Source organism: Rattus norvegicus, chromosome 1 (assembly GCF_036323735.1).
Source record: "Rattus norvegicus strain BN/NHsdMcwi chromosome 1, GRCr8, whole genome shotgun sequence".
NCBI lineage: Eukaryota > Metazoa > Chordata > Mammalia > Rodentia > Muridae > Rattus > Rattus norvegicus.
In genome coordinates, this window is record NC_086019.1 from 227813581 (window position 1) to 227834441 (window position 20861).

The 20861-nt window shown below is 38.5% G+C and overlaps 1 protein-coding gene across 3 annotated transcripts in view; it reads right to left on the bottom strand.

Moving 5' to 3' along the window:
- Window positions 1-20861, bottom strand: part of Tmc1 (transmembrane channel-like 1) — a 170754-nt gene that overhangs the window by 111800 nt on the left and 38093 nt on the right. Inside the window, exons 3-4 of one of the 3 annotated variants that reach the window (NM_001415991.1) lie at window positions 11762-11809; window positions 5461-5620 (exon numbers count right to left, since the gene is read on the bottom strand). In NM_001415991.1, coding sequence (NP_001402920.1) covers window positions 5461-5620; window positions 11762-11809 — 208 coding nt within the window. Of the gene's footprint in view, window positions 1-5460; window positions 5627-11761; window positions 11871-20861 lie in introns of those variants that run through there. The other 2 variants (XM_063268475.1, XM_039084312.2) reach the window with 2 other exon arrangements.

The window sequence follows — 20861 nt, forward strand, 5'->3', positions numbered from 1 at the left end:
AAAGGAAGCCTAATCTGTTAATTACACCCAAAACTTCATTTGATAAAATTCAACTTGAAATACTTTTGGTGGAAGCAAATGCTTTGAAGCACCCTTCAAAGGAATTTTCCTTCTCCTTCTAAGCAGATGCAGCCTTCTCTTTTCTGTGATCTTACTGTTGAAAACCTAGAAGCTAAAGAAAACAAAATCTAAACAGAAGCCACATGGCTTTGTGGAGCAATGTAATACTATAGTATAGAAATCAAATTGTTGGCAATAGATTGTTTTAATTATTAGGCTAGTGTCTCAACTTTAAACACACCCTTTCATGCTTAATATTATGGTATGAGACTGCGGCTCTGTTAACAGTCATGTGTTTGCTTTCTCAAATTTCTGTTCAGACTGTGAGAAGTACTAAGTGCCTTCCATCATTTCCTGTGGCTTCCTGCCTACTTCCTCTTGCTTCCTGAGCTGATGCTTCCTCCCTAGCACCACTTTACTCCAGGAGCTGAAAGGCCCTCCCATAGTTGGAAGTGATTCTTTTCTGCCAATTCTAACAGAATTCTCCCTAATAGAATTTGCTTCATCATCTCCCTTAGTGGAACCAGCTTCTGGTTTCAGTTCCCTGGGTTTCTCCTTCCTCTACACTTGACATACTCATGCTAACCCTTCCAGGATTCCAGCTCACAAAGGCTCGCTGCTTTTTGCAGCTGTTGCCATCCCATTTCACGTTCCTGCTGGCCTTCTCCAAAGGTCTCGTTAAGTATTTTACTTATAACTGCTAATAACTCTCATACATGATTCTCAGTATTCAAGTCACTGTTGAAGTCTCTCTCCTCACTAGACCCAGACTAAAAAAGACTAAGTAACAAATAACTATTTGTTATTATTACTTTAAAAAACACATTTTACAGTTCACTAAACTTATTACTGGCACAATAGGAATATGGGGGAAAGCTATTTTTAAACGATTAATTATCATGTAGGGAGACATATTTGCAGGCTTGTTGTGAATCTGTAGTTTCTAATCATGCCATTATTACTCATATAAAATAAGATTCCGATTACTCATATAAAATAACACCTTTCAGTGATAGTCTGTTTGAGCAAAACAAATATGATGGCTAACCTTGTTGTCACTTGATACTTGAGAAGAGAGAACCTCAGTTGAGAAACTACCTCAATCAGACTGATCTGTAAGTATATCTGTTAGGTATTTTCTTGATCCTAGTGGACGCACAATGGCCCAGTCTACCATGGAGGATGCTGAGCCTTGGCAGATGGACCAGGGTATAGGAAAGGTAGCTTCAGCAGCCATGGGGAGCAAACCAGTAAGCAGCTCTCCTCCACAGTTTTGGCCTTCCTTGATTTCCTTCCCTGACTTCCCTCAGTGATAGATTGTGGGATGAAATCTTAACTCCCTTTCCTCCTCAAACTGTTTTCGGTCAATGTTTTTATCATAGCAAAAGAAAACAACCTAGGACAAATATTTTTCTCAGAATAGGAAACATGGTTCAAGGAAAGTTATATAGGGGCCCAACTAGAAGGTAACGTGCATTATCATTGGGTTCTTTATTTATTCCTTACACGGAATCCTATGGTGCTATGTAAGCCTGGCATAAAATACTTCACAAAGTTTTTAACTAAATTTCTAATCGCAATTTTTTGTCACTTTTATAATTTGCCAATTAGAAGCAATATAGAGGTTGTGTTGATTAGTCTTAGAGAGTTAGATATGTTTTTAAATTTAAATGTTTTAAAATAATTGAACTTGCTTCCATGTATCCATGGATAGGAACACAAACCAAAGCAACCTTCTCTTGAAAACAAAGAAAGCTAGCACATGGGATGAATGAGTGAAATCATCAAGACTGGCATCAATTTGCTATAACAGGTCTTTCAAATTAGGAACCTAATTCTCTGACACTTCAAACCTTCACCGAGGCCACCATTCCAGAATAATTCACAAGTACATTAACTAGGATAATGTACTTCATTGCTGAGTTCCACTATGAATCCTGTGTAAGACAGTCTTAGTAAGATAAAAGAATGAACCAGTCAATGTTTGAACGGTCTCAAATGTTCAAATTTACATGCCAAGTTCCAGGGACCATCTAAGAAAGACAATTCTAATACTAAACCCTTACTCCCCATGCAACACTGGTACTCATTTTCCAGGAACATTTACTTCTCTTGGTCTCCAAACACTTTGTTTCTATTTTCTCTCCAGCACATATTCTATCTTATTTCACCATAATTTGTGTCTGAGTAGCCTCTCCCTTACTATACTATGAATTTGGAGGTCTGCATGAACGTTTACTGAAGAAACATTTATGTATTATTAAGCTTTTCTGAATAGCATTGAGTTATCATCCTGAACCCAGTAACTGAATCAAAGAATCCTAGAACACAGCAATGCTCCACAAGGTGACAATGACATGGAAAGATGTGTGTTCTACCCTAAATGACCTAAGGCTTGAATGTTTCTAAGCACTTTGTTGTTAATTGTTCATAACTCCAAGAGGATCCTGATGTACTTCAGAGTGTACTCAAGCAACTAAAATATCACTCTCATCAGCATTACATGGAAACTGCTTATCTAGAAACCACTTAAAGAAAGAATTCTCATATATATATGCCAGAATATATATGGCATATGTTCTATCTTCTGAAATTCAGAAGTACTCTGTGCAGGAAAGACTTTCTATCTTAAGCTTACCAACAGTTGTGAGGCAAAGAAACATAACACACTGAATTTTTTTTCACTACTATGAACATTTTGCTTACTTGTTTATAAGTGAGTCAGGAAAAGCCTGTGATATCACTAGAATTACTCTACAGTGTCTAACAAGGCAATATGTCTTAGCCATGAACAAAGATAGCATTACAACCTTATAGGAAGTCGTTATAAAATGGGGGGGGGGGTGCGGCAAGGGAAACTCCCTGAGGCTTTGCTAGAACATCTGAAAACAAAGATTCTGAATGAGTTCACTTAAATCAATCTGTCCTTGATTGTCTAATCGTGTTTTTCTCAAAATACATTTCAAGATTAATATTCCTTTTTAACAAAAGATTCTCATCTACAAAGAAAACAATAGAAGGTAGACCCTAAAATGTAAGTCAGGATTAACCATGATAAATAAATACCTTTATTGTGCATATAGAGCACTAGAGCTGGAGGAACATAATTTGAAAACTGTAGTGACTAGAGTTGGCTATACAGAGGATTTGGGAGATGGGGAGTGACATAAAGGTGCTTTGAGTTCTCAGAATGGAAGCAAGATGAACTCAGGGGAGATACTCTCATAGAAGATCCAGTGGATGAGCACAGGGCTGTTTTCCAGAACCTGAGCGAAGTTCTCAGGCAGAAAAATTCCAGCCCAACTTGTCTTCTTAGAGAGATTTTCCCCTCGGGCATAACGGAGGAGGAAGACCAAATTCGATTGTGGAATTTATGACACATGTGTGTGCATTGGTAATGTCTTCTTGAGGAAACACCTCCAAGAAAGAAAAATTTTTGCTAACAGGACATATTCCTGTATAAGGGTGGCACTAACTGTCATGATATTGAAATTGGATTGCATCTTGATTTTTATTTTAAAAAACTCCTTGCTAAAAAGAGAATGCAAATAAAAGTATCAGAGTAAGGCAAATGATATCATGGTATTTAAAAGGAAAAGATAAAGTTCAGGGAGGAAAAAGAAATAACAGTGGAAGGAAAATTCAAAACTGAAGCTAAAACATTAAGAACCAATCTGGTTTCTTATATTCTAGAAGGAAGTAGCTTTGCCTCTCTACCTGACAAATTCCCATATGGTTTCACTTAATAATGATTATTTCTGGAAACATAACAGAGGCATCAAATACTGAAAGGTATCTTTGGGGGAGGACATGGTAGAGGAATATTATACCCCAGTGCTTTGTGGTAATCCACAAAGCCTTGCAACCTTCAGAAGTATGGAACAGGCTGCCTTGTTGCTTGACACCTTTCCAAGAGGGTCTAGGTTTTCCACGATTAGCTATGTGCAGGCACATTTTCCCTCCCTGCCATCTGCAAATTTCTAGTAATCCAAGAAATAATCTTTTAAAAATAGCATTTAAGCACATTACTTTCTACAGTGTCAGAAGTAAAATTTTGGAGCTAAAAAATGCTGAATATTTTTAATATAAATATGAGTGGTGAGTGGTGGCTCACACGTTTAATCTTAGAATGTCTGAGGCCAGCCCGGTTTACCAGTCAGTTCCAGGCCAGCCAAGACTTGCACAGTAAGTCCCTGTCTTCAAAACAAGAAGAACAATGTGTGTGTGTGTGTGTGTGTGTGTGTGTGTGTGTGTGTGTGTGTGTGTGTGTGAATGTGTATGTGTATGTGTGTGTGAGTGTGTGTATGTGTATGAGTGTGTGTATGTGTATGAGTGTGTGTAGGTGTATGAGTGTGTGTGTATGAGTGTGTATGAGAGTGTGCATGTGTGTGTGCGTGTGTGAATGTGTGTGTATGTGTGTGTGAGTGTGTGTGTTTGTGTATGAGTGTGTGTATGTATATGAGTGTGTGTGTATGAGTGTGTGTATGAGAGTGTGCGTGTGTGTGTGTGCGTGTGTGAATGTGTGTGTATGTGTATGTGAGTATGTGTGTTTGTGTATGAGTGTGTGTGTGTGTGTGTGTGTGTGTGTGTGTGTGTGTCCCCAGTATTCTATAACAGAGGTCAGCACACTTTGGTTCCATAAAGTGCTGAGCTGGTAACATTTTAGGCTTTGGCTAGTACATGGAACTCAGTCTTGTGCTCATTTGCTTTATTAATAATCTTATACAATTATAAAAAGTATTCATAGCTCTTACATTCAGTTTAGCCCTAGTTTACCAAATACCTCTCTATAAGAGAAAGTGACCTGAGCTCATTCATCTGTAGTCTTCTATGTGTCTTAGGTTACACGGTATACAAATGATATTAGCATTTTCAAATATTTAAAGTAACCATATCATAACAACCTGTAACAATTTGAGATTTTTTTACTGAGGGATTTCTCATAGTCCATTCTTAGTGTGTATTCACCGTTTAAAAAACTATATTTTAGCATTTAAATATATTTAAGTGGGGGGCTGGAGGGGTGGTTGGCTCAGTGGTTAAGAGCACTGACTGCTCTCTTCCAGAGGTCCTGAGTTCAATTCCCAGCAACCACATGGTGGTTCACAACCATCTGTAATGGGATCTCATTCCCAATTCTGGGGTATCTGAAGACAGCTACTTACTTCCATAAAATAAAATAAATACATTAATTAAAAAATAAAGCAACTATATATGTGTGTGTGTGTGTGTGTGTGTGTGTGTGTAGAGTAAAATGGCACAATCAGATTAAGCCTGTCTTAGTAAATGTAGTTTTAATGTCTGATTTTAAGCACAGTGAGAGTCCCCACCTACAGCAATCCCTTCTTTCTTGTGCCTTTACATAACAATACTCTAAGTTATACAGGAGGAATAACTTACGCTCCTCTCCTCAGCCTCCTCCGCCTTTCTTTTTCTCTCGCCTTTCTTGTTTCTTCATCCTCTGGCTCTGGTTCTGGATCATCCTCATTGATGACGTCTCTGGTCCGTTTCCTCTTTGGTCTCAAGCTCTCTCTTCTAGGTAGTTTGTCTTCCTCTTCCTCTTCGCCTGAGCACAGCAGTTGATGTATCAGAAAGTGCTAGTTTTCTCTCACTAACAAACTTCTCGTTTTTTAGTAACAGTGTCATGAACTGATGATAGCAGCCATATCAGTTCCCCACAGTATAAAAGGAAACACTATTTTACACACACACACACACACACACACACAGTTCAAATATGTAAAATGGAGTCTCTGCCTTAATATTAATCTTTACAGTTTCAGTCTTTATTAAGATAAATCAATGATTTCAACATATTCTGTTTGATTTCTAAAACCACTAAAATCAGGTTCAAGTTTGGAGGTAACCAACTAACAAGTAGTGGGAGAATTAATTACAAAGCACTGTGTATTCGTTTATTACTATGTTGCCTAGAACAGAGACCAGGGTTCACAAGGAAATGTCTACAAACCAAAATAGTTTTAGAGAAATTGACAAAATCCTTTATACTTTTCCTAGGTCAAATTATCCACCCTTCTTATTTTTTTTACTATTTTATTATTCATTTTAGGAGTTAGCTTCATTTAGTCAGGCTGGCACAAACTAGTAGGTTCGATCCATTATCCTGCTTCCGTCTCCCCCCATTATCCTGCTCCAGTCTTCCCAAGTACCTGGGACTAGAGGTAACACACCTAACTCAATTTCATTGTTGACACCAAATAATTCTTTTTTTATTTTTCTAAAACTTTATTTTTATATCCTTTCAAAAAAATACATGGTTCATAAATTTACTTGATTGATAAGAAATTCCAAGACTTTAAAGAAAGAAGACTTAGTGCAAGTCTATGAAACGCTTCGAAATTGAAATGGAGGAACATTTCTTAACTCATTACATGAGCCCCACACTACTGTTATAGCCAAAGACTAGAGGAGGGAGAGAATAGCTTTCTCTCTAAAATACTGAATAAACCAAAAAACTCTTTGGCCAACTCAACAGTATATTGAAAAGGCTTGACTAGAACCATCAGGGAGCAAAAAGAAAAGAAGTGGAAAATGCTTTCAATCGAACAAACGGGAACTATCAGTTTGCAATTGGTATAATCTCTCATGTGGAAAACCTCAACACTCTGCTAACATGTCAGAATAAATAAGTGAATTTAGTAAAGAATCACAGAATTTATATTTATATTGATACATAAAATTCAGTTATTTGTTTTACACTAAGAACGATCTAAATAAAGAAAATAATAAGGCAACTGTATTTAGAAGAGTCTGAAAAGGAGCGAAGTACCTTTGAGTAAGTTTTGCTGAGGAAGTTCAAAACTTTTTATACACTAGAAAAATCTTTTTAAAAAGATTTTTAAAAAGTTAAAGGTGACCCAAGAAGTAGAAAGACCTATCACATTCATGTCTTGAAATAGTATTATAAAAATATCTATAGTAGCGTGATGTTCCATGAAAACCCAATTACAGTCCCAATATCAATTTTTTCATTAAGAAATAAACTCAAAACATTCATATAAAATCATAAAAGTCCCCAAAATAGAAAAAGCATTAATGATTAAAAAGAACACAATTGGGAATCCTGCAAACTATAATACCAACTTGCCAGGGAAGACACATCCAGTGGCGCAATAAGGCTATGACTCCTACGGTGGATATAACCAACAATTTCCTGATTGGATCTGAGATGCATTCCATAGGAGGGATTTTATGCCTTGCACTGTATACCTGATCAAAATCTCATGACTGGCAGGTCTCCAGTCCTTTAGAGATGTGGACCTACTACTGCTATTTTGCTAAACAGATATATTGTCAAACTGCTATGTAAATAAATGTGTTTGTACTCATGGACTAATAATGCTATAACCTTGACCAAATAAGATTTTTTGTTTGATTGATTGATTAATTTATACAGTAGGTAGTAGGCAGTGCAGAAAGTCCTGAGAATAAATGACTTTTGAATGCTCAGCCTTAAACAAACAAGACATCTATATTAGCCCCCTTTAGGATTATGGAACACTGCAGATGAGAGGCACAAAAAGAACATAAGAGTCAGTGCATGGGAAGAAATGCTGTGAAAAGCTTATTCTCAGACATGACATGACTATTGTACCTATAAACTCATAGCAGCAGTGGCTACCTGCATATTCCACATACATGAGGGAGAGGAGAGGGCTCCTAAGGCCCTCCCCATCACTAAGGAACTATAGACAGTTTCCTGTTAAAGAAGGATATCAGTATATTTTAGTGATGTAGCAGCTAGTAATCTGCCCTGATCAAGTAAGTAACCTCTAACCAACACACATCCAGAGGACTCCAATTATATGTAGCAGATTACAAACAAAAAATGACATCAAAATAGGAGGTAGGTGTTTATTGGAAGAGGAAGGAGGATAACCAAAGATAATGGGGAGAATATGACCAAAAGACATGACATATATATGAAATTTAAAAAGAATAAATAAAAACCTAAGAAGAATAGGAAATATGTGTCATCCTATCTAATGTCAAAATATAAGTATTAAGTAATAAAACCAAAATGTTCACACACACACACACACACACACACACACACACACACACACTAATCCATGTAGCCCAATAAAAGGGAACGAAGAACCCCAAATAAAACACTAATAGACACAGTCAAGTGATGCTCAAAAACATTCCAAATTACATAAAATAAGGTCACTAACAAATGTCATAAAAAAAACTAGATAGCTCTATGAAAAAGAGACTTAAACCCTAGTTGATAATATATACAAATTTCAATTTAAAATGTATTAGATGTAGTGATGTAAGACACAAAATTTTAGAATTCCAAAAATATATCCTGGAAAGTTTTTATAATATCGATTTTAGTAATGCTTTCTTGGACATAACATCAAAAGTAGAAGCCATAAAAGAAAAAATCGTAAGTAGGACAGTTAGGAGCCAAGAGAGGAAGGTACCCTTAAGGGCAAAGCCCTACATTAATACTACTTCAATATCTCCTTTTCCTATGCTTTCAGCTAAAAACATTTGGGAGAAAAGCACTTTAGTGTACTAAAACATTCTGTCTGCCATCCGTAGAATGGCTGCTAAATGTGGCTGGAAATATTTTTGTCCACCATTGTAATGTTTTAAATATATGCCCATGACCTATACCTAATCCCACCCGAGAGTATGTTGACTCTTTTTTCCTTCTTGACTTGTAACCTTAACCTGAACACGTTCCAGAATGCACACCATAAACCAAGGGTGTTCAGGAGGTTCCACCTCTGAAGAGCTGTCTCGCATGAATAAGTTTAGGCTCAGTGCATTAGAGCCTCAGATTTTCTTCACTCAGACAAGGCATTGCTTTGTGATAACTCTAATGCTATTGTCCAAGCTGCAGGCAGTAAACCTGTCTCTATCCCTCTATCTCTGGGTCTTGTTTATCTGCTTTGCACTCACCAAGAAAAGAACCATTGAGCTTAGCCATAGGACTTCATCAAAATCAGCTTTTACGTAGCAATGGAAACAGTTCACTAAAAGATAACCTACAGAATAAAATACATACTTGCAAACCATGTATCTGATAAAGGACTAATATATACGTAAGGAACTCATGAATAAACAATAAAATAAAAGCAAAAGTAATGGTCAACGCTTCAAAATGAGTAAAGGTCTTTAGTAGAGATTTCTCTAAAGAAGACTTTCAAAATGACCAACAGACATACGGAGGTGTGTGCTGAACATCTTTAATCATTAGAGAAATAAAAACCAAATCTACCCTGAGATATTGGTTCACTCATTAGGACAAGTGTTATCAAAAATATAGCAAGTGATGGCAAGGATATGGAGAAATTAGAACCCACACACAGTGCTCGTGGGAAGGTAAAATCATGATGACACAATGAAAACCATGGCATTCTTCAAAATAATAAATAGAAGCAGTGCCAACTGCAGGCCTTTATCCAAAAGAACTAAACTGAGCTCCTGAAGCGATGTTATTATTCCATAGTCACTGAAGCACTATCCACTACAGCCTCGAGATCGTTCTGTCCACAGAAACAGAAAATGTATCATGTTCAAATAATGGGATCTTCAGACTCTAAAATGCAAGGAATATTGCTGTACCTAACGTGTGTGAACACTGGAGGTGCTGCATACAGTGGCATAAACCACACAGGGAAAGGAAATGCTGCATGACTGCACTTAGATAAAAGCCTAAATTACTCAGGCTCAGAAGTAAATAATAGAATTATGACTGCCAGAGGCTAGGACGAGCCAGAAATGGCCTGTTTTTATAAACAGACATAAAATTACAAATGCTGAAAAAATGGGTCCTTGGGATCCACTGAACAATGTAATGTTAGCATAGTCTGCTGTTCACATTTTTGCATTTTGTATGCACAGCCTCAATCAACCATGGGTTAAAAGTACTTAGAAAAAAAGCTGTCTTTATTGAATATGTCTGTTTTTTTTTTCTTCACCGTCATCCCCCTAATACTATTTCCAGAGTGTTTACACCATCCTAGACACGATAAACATAGAGATAATTTAAAATATAGCACAGCTGTCCACAGGTAACAAATAACCACAACATTTTGTAAAAGGCACTTGAGCATCTATAGACTCAGAGTTTCTTTGGAATCCTGAAACTAATCCTTATACATACAGCAGTACCATGTTGTACATGTTATGAGAACCTTAACAGTATAAATCTCTTGTTATATGTTTTTGCAACAGCAAAAACAAGTAAATAAAGATAAGTATAAATGCAGTTAGTTACCAGCTTGACCTAGTTAACCTCTGTAGAATAACCAATCTGCCTCATAAACATAAATTCAGGGATCATTGACTATCCATTAAAGAGTCCCATTCGGAGCCCTAAACAAGCATCAGTGTGTGTAAGAATTCTGCTGCTCCACAGTGTTGTTTCAGTCTAAGTGGAACTAAGTTCTAAAGCAGCTCTTAAATATGCAGATTCTGTGAAGGTAGCACATAGAAGGACTTGGCGTCTCCAAGTTCCTCGGGCCTCAATTCCTCGTAGGTCAACGTAGAAGAACTCTGAGCATCAGAATTCTTCTGTCAGTCTGGGTCCATAAAACCCTGCCTGTGGTTTTATATATACCATAACGCTGGATGGGAAATAGGGGAAGTTCTAAATAAATTTGCTTGAAATATTCATGAAAAATCTATTCTACTAAATCTGCATGGTTTTACCATGAGTAACATATATATTATTCCAATCACCTGCTTTCGTAATTTGTCTAGTTGCGAAAGATCTAAACTGTAAGCAGCGAGTGTTTAAGGTTGTTTATTAAGTGACATGTTTTAAACAGTCTTGATTCTCATTTAAGCAATAACACCAAGACATAGTGAGGCTGTTTTCATTTGGGCAGGATGGGGGTGGAGCTCTTAGTAATGCACCATTGGTGATCTGCTTACCGTGGGTGGGTATTAAATTGTCAGCCTGGTGTCCTTTAAATGAACTTTTCTTTAGATGCTATTTCATTTTTGGTTTAAAAAATTCAATACATTTGCTCATATAATGGTCTTTTTAATATCCCTGCTCATGAGTGGCTGGGGTGCCTGGAAAGAGCTGAGCCTAGCCAAAGTGAAAACAATAGAGCACTTCATGTAGACTGTCTAGGGACTGTATACAGGGCAGACAAACCCTTTTGTTGTAGTTGAACCATCTGGTCAACCCAAACATCCTAGTATACGGTTCACCTTGGACATGTACAAACAGGTGAGGGAGAGAGAAAGAGAGAGAGAGAGAGAGAGAGAGAGAGAGAGAGAGAGAGAGAGAGAGAGAGAAGCCTAGAATCCACTATCTAGTCAACTCTAGCCTTTAACTCAGAGATTCAGCTGCGTCTGCTCACCAAGCCTTGAACAAAACAGATGATTTTATAGTTCATTGCAAGTCAATCCATTTTGTCATCAGACAAGGATTCCCCAAAAGAAAATAGAACAGAAATGGAAAAGAAAATGCTAAACATAACTCTTTATTTTATAACGGACAACTTAAAAGTCATATATGTGTGCACATACACGTGTCTGTAGACATGGTATATTCTGGTTATATAGGTACTCATTGAATAAAGATTCTCTTCAGTGATCAATGTGAGAAGAAAAACATGTCCACCCACTCCTGTGATTTTATGTAGTAGTTCAAGGGACAAGATGGCAGGGACATTCCCTCCCACCCACAGGAACCACCCTTGCTTACTTGAGCTTGCATCTGTATCATCTTCTTTCCCCTCCACTTGGATTTGCACTGTTGAGGAAAGGAGACATGAGCAGCAATTACTTGAATATAACATCCTGTACCTCAATCATTCTCATCATAAGGTTTTTTGTGCTGGTAAAAATACATTTTTTTCTAGAGATGGAGAAATGGCTCTGAAGTGAAGGGTACTTTTTGTTCTTACAGAGGGCCCAAGATTGAATTCCCAGAACCCTCATGGTGCTGTAATTTCGGTTCCAGGGGATCTGATATTCTCTTCTGGCCTCCAAACACACCAGACACACAAGAAGTATACATACGTACATACATACATACAGACACACACATACGCACGCACATACAAACACACACACACACACACACACACACAAAACCTTCATACACACAAAGTAAAAAATAAATCTTTTTTTAAGCTTTTTTTCTATTTCCATTTTTGGAAACTACTATTTTATCTGATTGTATGATAAATATAAAAAATCCAAATATTACAGAATATTTGACTTTTAAAAACAGTATAAAATTCAAGTATTTAAAATCAATGATGTAGGAAGTTAGTACTTGGTAACCCAATAACCTCCATGCCATGTTCCCCAGATTGCTGCTGTTTACTATTTGGTGCTTCCTCAGACTCTCTCTGGGACAAACCTGACACACAATTACAGAACTAAAAACACACCCAGAATGACAGCACTCAGGAGAATGAGGCCGGAAGATCAGGAGTTCAAGGCCAGCCTGGGCTAAGTAGTAGATCCTACCTGAGAAGCCCAGAACAAACCAAAGCATCAAAGTCTACACGCGTAGGCCACTTGTAGGTGTAACAGCTTCCTCTTTCTACACATAACTACAACAGAATTTACTATTCTAAAATGGAGAATAATTCATTCTAACCTATTTTGCCAAATATCAAAACGACAAATCAACCTGTATAAACATGATCAAAGTTGGATCTTTCCAATTTTACTTACATGTATGTGCCTTATATCAGTGCAGCTAAATGTCTCTGCATGTGATCCTCCATGATCCGTGATTTTAACAAAGATTTCTGTTTATTCCATACCCAAACTCATGCAGCATAAAAATGCTGCTTTGTTTTTCTAAGAGAATACAGTGGTCTTAATAACAGTTTTGAGAAGTGCAATAATATGGGGAAAGTGTAGGATTTGGTGAAATCTTCCTAATATTAACCCCTAATGTTAAATCCACAACTGCAGACATCGCTACTTGCCAGAGGTTGAGCTCTACAAATTGTCTTACAGAATATAAGAGCTAGAGGCTGGAGAGTGGCTCAGTGCATCAGGCCCTTGCTGCTGACCTAAAAAAATTGGAGTTTAGACCCTAGAACATCTATAAAAGCCAGGCACATGTGGCAGTCTTCTGCAATCCCAGCACTCTGGAGGCCAAGACTGAGGGTCACAAGCCTTGGGCAGATTGCCTATCTGACTAGCTAGACTAATAGGAATCCCATAGCTCAGACTTCAGTGAGAAACTCTGCCTCAATAAATACAGTGTGACATAGTGGAGGAAGACGCCCTATATCAACTCCAGGCCTGTCCATGCATGTGTCCATGTGTGCACTCACATATGGGGACATGTATACACAGGCCTACCACCTATAAACACTCAAGCAAAATTTAAAAACATCAGAAACCCTAAGTCTAGCGATTTGTTATAATTTAAGGTGGAATAACATAAATCTAAAACTGCCATGATGACAAAAAGTGGTAATACAAGTGGGCGAAGCAGCTTCTCGTTGCGGTTTTGATTTTCTGTGTCAAAGTTAAGTCTTTAATCACAGTATCCAGGAGGCATAGACAGGTCAGTCTCTGGGTCTGAATCCAGCCCCATCTAAATAGCAAACACCAGGCCAGCTAAGACTGCCTATGGAGACTGAAAAACAGAAGGTCCTTTTTCAGATGACAGTCATATCAAAAAGGCAACACACACCCAGAGATGTAAATTTCACCCACAAAGCAGATTATTGTGAAAGCACTTTCTGCTTTTAAATATTATCTCCATAAAAAGTTTAAGAGAGGCAAAGACGTTATTTATCAACATCAGCCTTGGGCTGTGGAAATAAATGTTCTTTTGTTCAGGGTGGAACACTTGCCTTCTGTTGTTAGCTGGAACTCAGTCTGCACAGTGTAGAATTTTTATGTCACTACAGAAACTTTGTAATAATGAAGGCAGACACACGTGAGCAGACTACATAATAGGCCATGTTCCTAATTCACAATTAACAACACCCCCAAGCTTCTTCAGATAAACAGTTTCCTAGGAAGACATTTTGATGCTGTGTGACTGTTCTTGGAGCAGGTGCTTGCCAGTGTGTAGAATATGAAACCACCAGAGGACAAAAGCCACTGTCGACCTACAGCTCATTCTCCAATTGTCTCAGTTTAGATTACTATGGCTGTGATGAAACACCATGACCAAAAGTAACTTGGAGAGGAAAGGGTTTATATGATTTATGCTTCCACATAACACACTGCTTTTCAGCCTACGAGTTGCAACCCTCAAAGACCATCAGAAAACACAGTTATTACATTATCATTCATAACAGTAGCAAAATTACAGTAGCAGTAAAAATAATCTTATGGTTGGGAGTCACCACAACTGTATTAAAGGGCCACATCATGAGGAAGGTTGAGAACCAATGATATAACAGTTTATCATCAAAACTAGTGAGCACAAGAACTGAAGCAGGGTAGAAACCTGGAGGCAGGAGCTGACTCAGAGTCCCTGGAGGGGTGCTGCTTAATGGCTTGCTCTCCATGGCTTGATAGGCCTGCTTTCTTATAAAACAGCAGTTCTAAATCTGTGGGTTGCAACTCCTTTGGGGGTGGCATTTCACATATTCTGCATACCAGACATTTATATTACAATTCATAATAGTAGCAAAATTATATTTATAAAGTAGCAGTGAAATAATTTTATGGTTGAGAGTTATCACTACAAGATGAGAAACTGTATTGAAGGGTTGTAACATTAGGAATGTTGAGAACTATTGTTATAGAAACCAGATCCACCAGCCCGGGTACGGCACCACCCACAATGGGCTGAGTCATCCCCCACCTATCCCTAATTAAGAAATGCCCTACAACCGGATCTTATGAAGGCATTTTCAGAATTGAGGGTTTCTCCTTTCAGGTAACTCTTTAGCTTGTGTCAAGTTGACATAAAACTAGCCAGCACACCAACTTATCCAAAGCAATTATTTTTTAAAATGAATAATATATTGTGCTGATTTATAATGATCAACTTGTTGGAATGTGATGTGATGGTTTAAAACAATCAAGATAGGAAAACTATGAAGTGAACAAAAATATAATACAAAGTTTAGGAAAGGCCACATGTTAAACAAAAATATCATCAGGAGAAATAGGGTTTTTCTCTAATAACAGGTCAGGGTAGGGCACAGTTGGAGTCCAGGATTATCTTTCTTAGTAGAGAAATGATAATTCTAACTGTCTATCAGATTAAACCCAACTATCCCTATGGTGTCAAGTAAGAACTAAAAAAGAGCTGTGATTCTTAACGCTACAAATCTTGCAGATACAGCTGTCCCCCTCCCAAATGGGCTGGTCTCTGTGTGTGTTCACCTCTCATTCTCATAGAATACTGCTGGCTTGCCCTAGCATTCTTTTTTCTTGACAAGGCCATTTTTATAGTCACTGAGGTAATTCCTGATTTATTCCCAAACCCTCAGCTAAGGTATCATCAGCATCAAAAACTAAATTAAGATTTAAGACTATCAAAATTCCTAGCTCAAGCTTCAATTTTTATTGGTTATTTTTATTTATTTACATTTTAAATGTTATTCCCCTTCCCTGTTTCCCCTCTGCAAACTCCCATCCCATCCCCCATTCTCCCTGCTTCTGTGAGGGTGCTCTCCCACCCACCCACTCCTGCCTCACCGCCCTAACATTCCCCTACTCTGGGACATTGAACCTCCAAAAGACCAAGGGCCTCCCCTCCCATTGATGCCAGACAAGGCCATCCTCTGCTACATATGCAGCTGGAGCCATGGGTTCCTCCATGTGTACTCTTAGGTTTATTCCCTGGGAGTTGGGGGTGGGGTGGTGGTTCTGGTTGGTTGTTTTTGTTGTTCTTCCTACGGAGTTGCAAACCCGTTCAGCTCCTTCAGTCCTTCCTCTAGGAAATCCTCCTTTGGGGTCCTTGTGCTCAGTCCTGTAGCTGCCTTCAAGCATCCGAATCTGATTGGTCAGGCTCTGGCAGAGCCTCTCTGAACAACTATACCAGGCTCCTGTCTGTTGTTGTAAAAATATAAAAATAAAAATATATTGTTGGTCTTTTACCCCGCTAGGTCCGCACCACAGTGCCCAGATATCTGCTAGATATCTTGGCGGAAACACTGCCCAGCCACACACTTTCCTACACTCAAACCCTCACATAAAAGAACACACAACACAATAATCTTAGATCTAATTGGTAAGATATAATTGCCCACTTAAACATACAATGCCTGGTACTATCCATCCCTTGAGAACATTAATAACAACCTGTAAATACACAGAGCAGAATCTTAACATCACCTGCCATGGCTTCTCCCCTCTCTCTGTCCTCTCTCCCTTAGTCTCCTCCTCTTCCTTCAAACTTCTCTCCCACCCATCCTTCCTTCTCCTCCAATGACAGGCCTCCTTCTATCCTGTACCTGCCCTCACCAGTACTTTACAAATTCAATGGAGAGGTGGTTCTGGTGAAGTCACCTGAGTTCTGAGTCCTTGACTAGGCAGCTGTCCTTGGGGCAGTGGAATTAGCATCAAAATACAGTAACTTCAGGGCAAACCACAACACCTGCCAGCAAGCATTTCTTGGCACCAGTAATAGTGACTGGCTTTGGTGTCTGAAAATTGGAATAGATCAATAGGTGGGGCAGTCTCTGGATGGCCTTTGCTTCAATCTCTACTCCACTCTTTGTCCCTGCATTTTCTTTAAACAGGAGTAATTCTGGGTTAATATTTTTGAGATGGGTGGGTGGTCCCATCCCTCAACTGGGACCGTGACTAACCACTAGATATGATCTCTACAAGTTTTATTTCCCCTTCATTGGGTATTTCGGCTAATGTCATCCCTGTTGGGTCCTGGGAACCTCTTGCTTCCCTGGCATATGGGACTTTCTAATGGCTACCCCTAGTTACTCATCCTCCACTGTTATACACCTCTGATCAATTTCTTGACCCTCTGTACTTCAGGAAATTGAACAGAGGTATGTAGCAAGCTTCATATTAATGGAATTGCATATGGTCTTTGGAATAACCATCAACGCTGCTCTGTATTGTTGGACACAATGTTAATCAAGTTAAGAAGTCTAAGGTCACACCCTATGTAAGGGATTGTTCTTCCTTTCTCACACAATCTTTAGGAAAGGACTGACTGCAGCCATCTTTTTTTCTTAGCAATCTCCCATAGCTTATTCCCAATCCTATGACCCATTCATTTATTGGCTGCTTTTTGAAAACTCTATTCATCTTCTACTTGTAAAATAACCCTTCTCTCTAGAGTAATGAGAAGACAGTGAAAGGAGAGAAGACAGCAAGATCTGTCCAAATGTTGGAGGCAGTAAGGGAACTACGTCAGTGTGCCTATTTAAAAGAAGAATATGCAGTAGGAACAGATGAACTCCTAGGCAACCCAGATCCTCATTTCATGCAAATAAAATCAGTAATTAAAAGAACCATAAAAGGAAACAACAGAAAATGTCATATTTCAGAAGGCCTGGAGTTATTCAGAAAAGTGGATGTTGTCTGGGGCTTTCTTATTTGGTCTGCAGTTCTTCTCCAAGCCCTTATTGTATTTCAGGGTGATAGTAACCAAGTGGGCAGAAAAACTCAATATTGCTCATTCCTCTGACCAAATTCAGCTCAGAAAAGTAATGTTGCTGCATCAGATTATTCTTTTGGAATAAAATTTTTGAAAAAAAATTTTTTTAATTAGTGGATGTATATCCACAAAGATATACAGAAAAAAATGCTTGGGGTAGGAATGTATTAAGTCTTAAAGAAAACACCCTTGATTTAAGGAGTGTTTTTATCTGATACAAGGATTAAAAAATGCCTTTGTGGTGATTTTCTTTTAGACTGAGTTTATAAGTGAGATACCTGTAATATATTCAGGCATGGTATGAAATAGGTGGATGGGTATTTGAACCTGAAGTTCAAAAGAAAGATTAGGCTAAAAATATGAACTTGAAATTATTAGCACAGAAATCTTGAAAGCTTTAAGACCAGATAAGAACATTAAGGTAAAAACAAACAGAAGTGAAAGGAAAAACAAAAGAACGCTGAGGACTAAATGGCCTTTAATGAGATAAGGTGCTTTTCTTACCAGAATTCATTTTAATGCAGTCCCTACCAACCACTGTGAGACTTTGTTGGATCCAAAGACCTTTTTGAGTAAGATAAGATACACCCCCCCCCCTTTTTTTTTCACCTTTCTCCTACTTTAGAAGGCTATCCCGAACTTAAGTATTGATTTCTGGTACTTTTCTTCTTCTCTATCACATGGCTTCTTGTCCTCCATGTGTCTAACCTCAGTTATATTTTATGTTTTCTTCCTTCATTTTGTTCTTCTGGGCAACTGCTGAGATTGACAGCTTACCTGCCCTGGGGTTTTCCTTTGAAATTATAAAACTGTTCTCAAGCTTCCTTCTATGTCCATTCTTAAATTTCTTTATTTATGAGACTAAGAACCCCAAGAAAGGGTCTTGATTTCACCAGTATCAATTGGCATCTCTGACGGGGCCTCCCAGAATCTTTAGTGAAAAAAAGATATTCTAGAAAGCAAGTCATATGCATCAAAGAAATATGTCACAACTGCTAGTTAACCACAATTTGAACTAGAAATTGACCAGTTGTTTGGCCAATATGGAGGCCAATCAATCAATATGGTGGCCAAAGAACCAGGAGATGGTATAGACCAAAGACTGAATTTGTATGGCAATAAAAGACAATAGTCAAAAGGCAGGTGTCTTTAATCCTAGGCTTCCTAAAGAGAGAAGAGAGAGAAAAATCCAATCACTGAGAATTTGGAAGACCAACTAGCCTGGGCTATGAAGTACAATAGAAAAGACCTCCTATCTAATCAAGGTGAGAGGTGGGAAGCTACACCTGAAAACTTGTTCTCTGACTTCCACACATTTGTGCACACACAACTAAAACACAAACAGCAACTGACCTTGCAGTGTAGAAATAGCTCGTTTTTCTTCTTAGAATATTCTTCTATGCAGATGAGAAAGGATTTGTCAGGTATCATACAGAACAAAAGAAGGACTCAAGATTCCCCTGAGCTTGAGTTACAGGCCTTTGTGAGCCATCCAATGTGGGTGTTGAGAACAGAACCCATTTGGGGTCCTCTGCAAGAAGTATTCTTAACTGCTGAGTCACTCTTCCAGTCCCCTGCACATATACTTCGTCGGAATAGTCGGAATAGTTTGGATCCATGTTGCTTGGATTCAGGGATGTGAAAGACACAGATCAAGGAAGCCAAAGGTATTTATATGAAATGAACTAGTATAATAACAATACACCTCCAATCTAAAGCCACATATTTTATCATGTGTATTTTTGTAAATTATTTAGGTTAACAAACAGATCACTTTCATCTATTTTCACTACCAATACTTTGGTTCAATGAGAATTTAAAAGTCAGTGACAAGATGGTGTATTACAGAGTAAAATAATGAACGACAATTAAAAAAATCCTGAATCCCTCCACTTAAGGGAAAGGATCAGAAAAGTAGTAGAAGGTAGCCATTTCTTAAATCTCTCTAAACTTGTAAAATCCTCATGAATAGATAACTTAGGAAATTTAAGCTTCTGAAAACTCCAGATCTGTAGCCATCCAGGGGCCTCTTAAATCATAAACTGGGTTTCACAAGAGGCAAAATTAACATGAGGCAGAGACTGATACAGAGAACACAGTTGATGCTTCTCTCTCTCTCTCTCTCTCTCTCTCTCTCTCTCTCTCTCTCTCTCTCTCTGTGTGTGTGTGTGTTTGTGTGTGTGTGTTATGTACGTGTGTGTGCATGCTCGTGCACACATGTGTATGCTTGCCCTAAGAACAATTGTTTCTCTTAAAAATTAGACAGAAAAAGCAATCCAAATTTCAAAACGAATGAATAAATTTAGCTCTAGAGAAGAATTTCTAGACAGTGAACCTTGTGTATTCCAGTCAAAGACACCAAACCATAACCAAGTGTAATCTCTTCACAGAGAAAGGCCCAACTGTCAGTTTCTGTTGATTTATTCTAACTCTATCTATGGGTATGAAACAGAGAAAAGCCACCATTGTCAACAAAACTGGGTGACAATGATGTACAGAGCATCTATTTCCTTTGATTTGTGCTGTTTTTAGGTAAGAAATGGTTTTTGTGACATTCACTGAAGCAGTCCTACTTACTTCTTCCAGGTATGGATTTCCCAGGTTAAAAAAAAAACCGAGATCTTTACAGTTGTGTTTTATAAAAAAGAAGCCAAGGATATGTTTGGTAGAGCCAGGCATGGGTCGGTGGGAGGGAATGCCTCTGTGGGCGCATGCTGAGGCATCCCTTCCCCCTGAGGTACCAGCCATACAACTGACCAATATAGTATAGAATAGAGTTTATTTACGACATGAGAAGGGCAGCTGAGAAGAAAGGGAAGAGAGGGGGAGGGCAGAGAGGGAGAGGGAAGGAGAGGAGGAGAGAGGGGGGAGAGAGGGAGGGAGAGAAGAGAAGAGAATGGAAAGGAAGGGAAAGGAAGGGAAGGGAAGAGAAGAGAAGAGAAGAGAAGAGAAGAGAAGAGAAGAGAAGAGAAGAGAAGAGAAGAGAAGTGATGGAGAAAGAGGGGGAGGGGGAAAGGGGAGAAAGGGGTCAGGGAGAGAAAAGGCAGAAGAGTAGAGAGTAAAACAGTAAGACAGTGTGTGTGGGGTGGGGTGGGGACAGCCCCTATCATAGGAAGCCAGGCATACCTGACTATTGCCAGGTAACTGTATGGTGGAGCCTAGAAGGAATCCTAACAATTACACTTCAATATCATCAGATCTGGCAAAGGATATAATTTGACAGTGCTAGTCTGGTATTCCC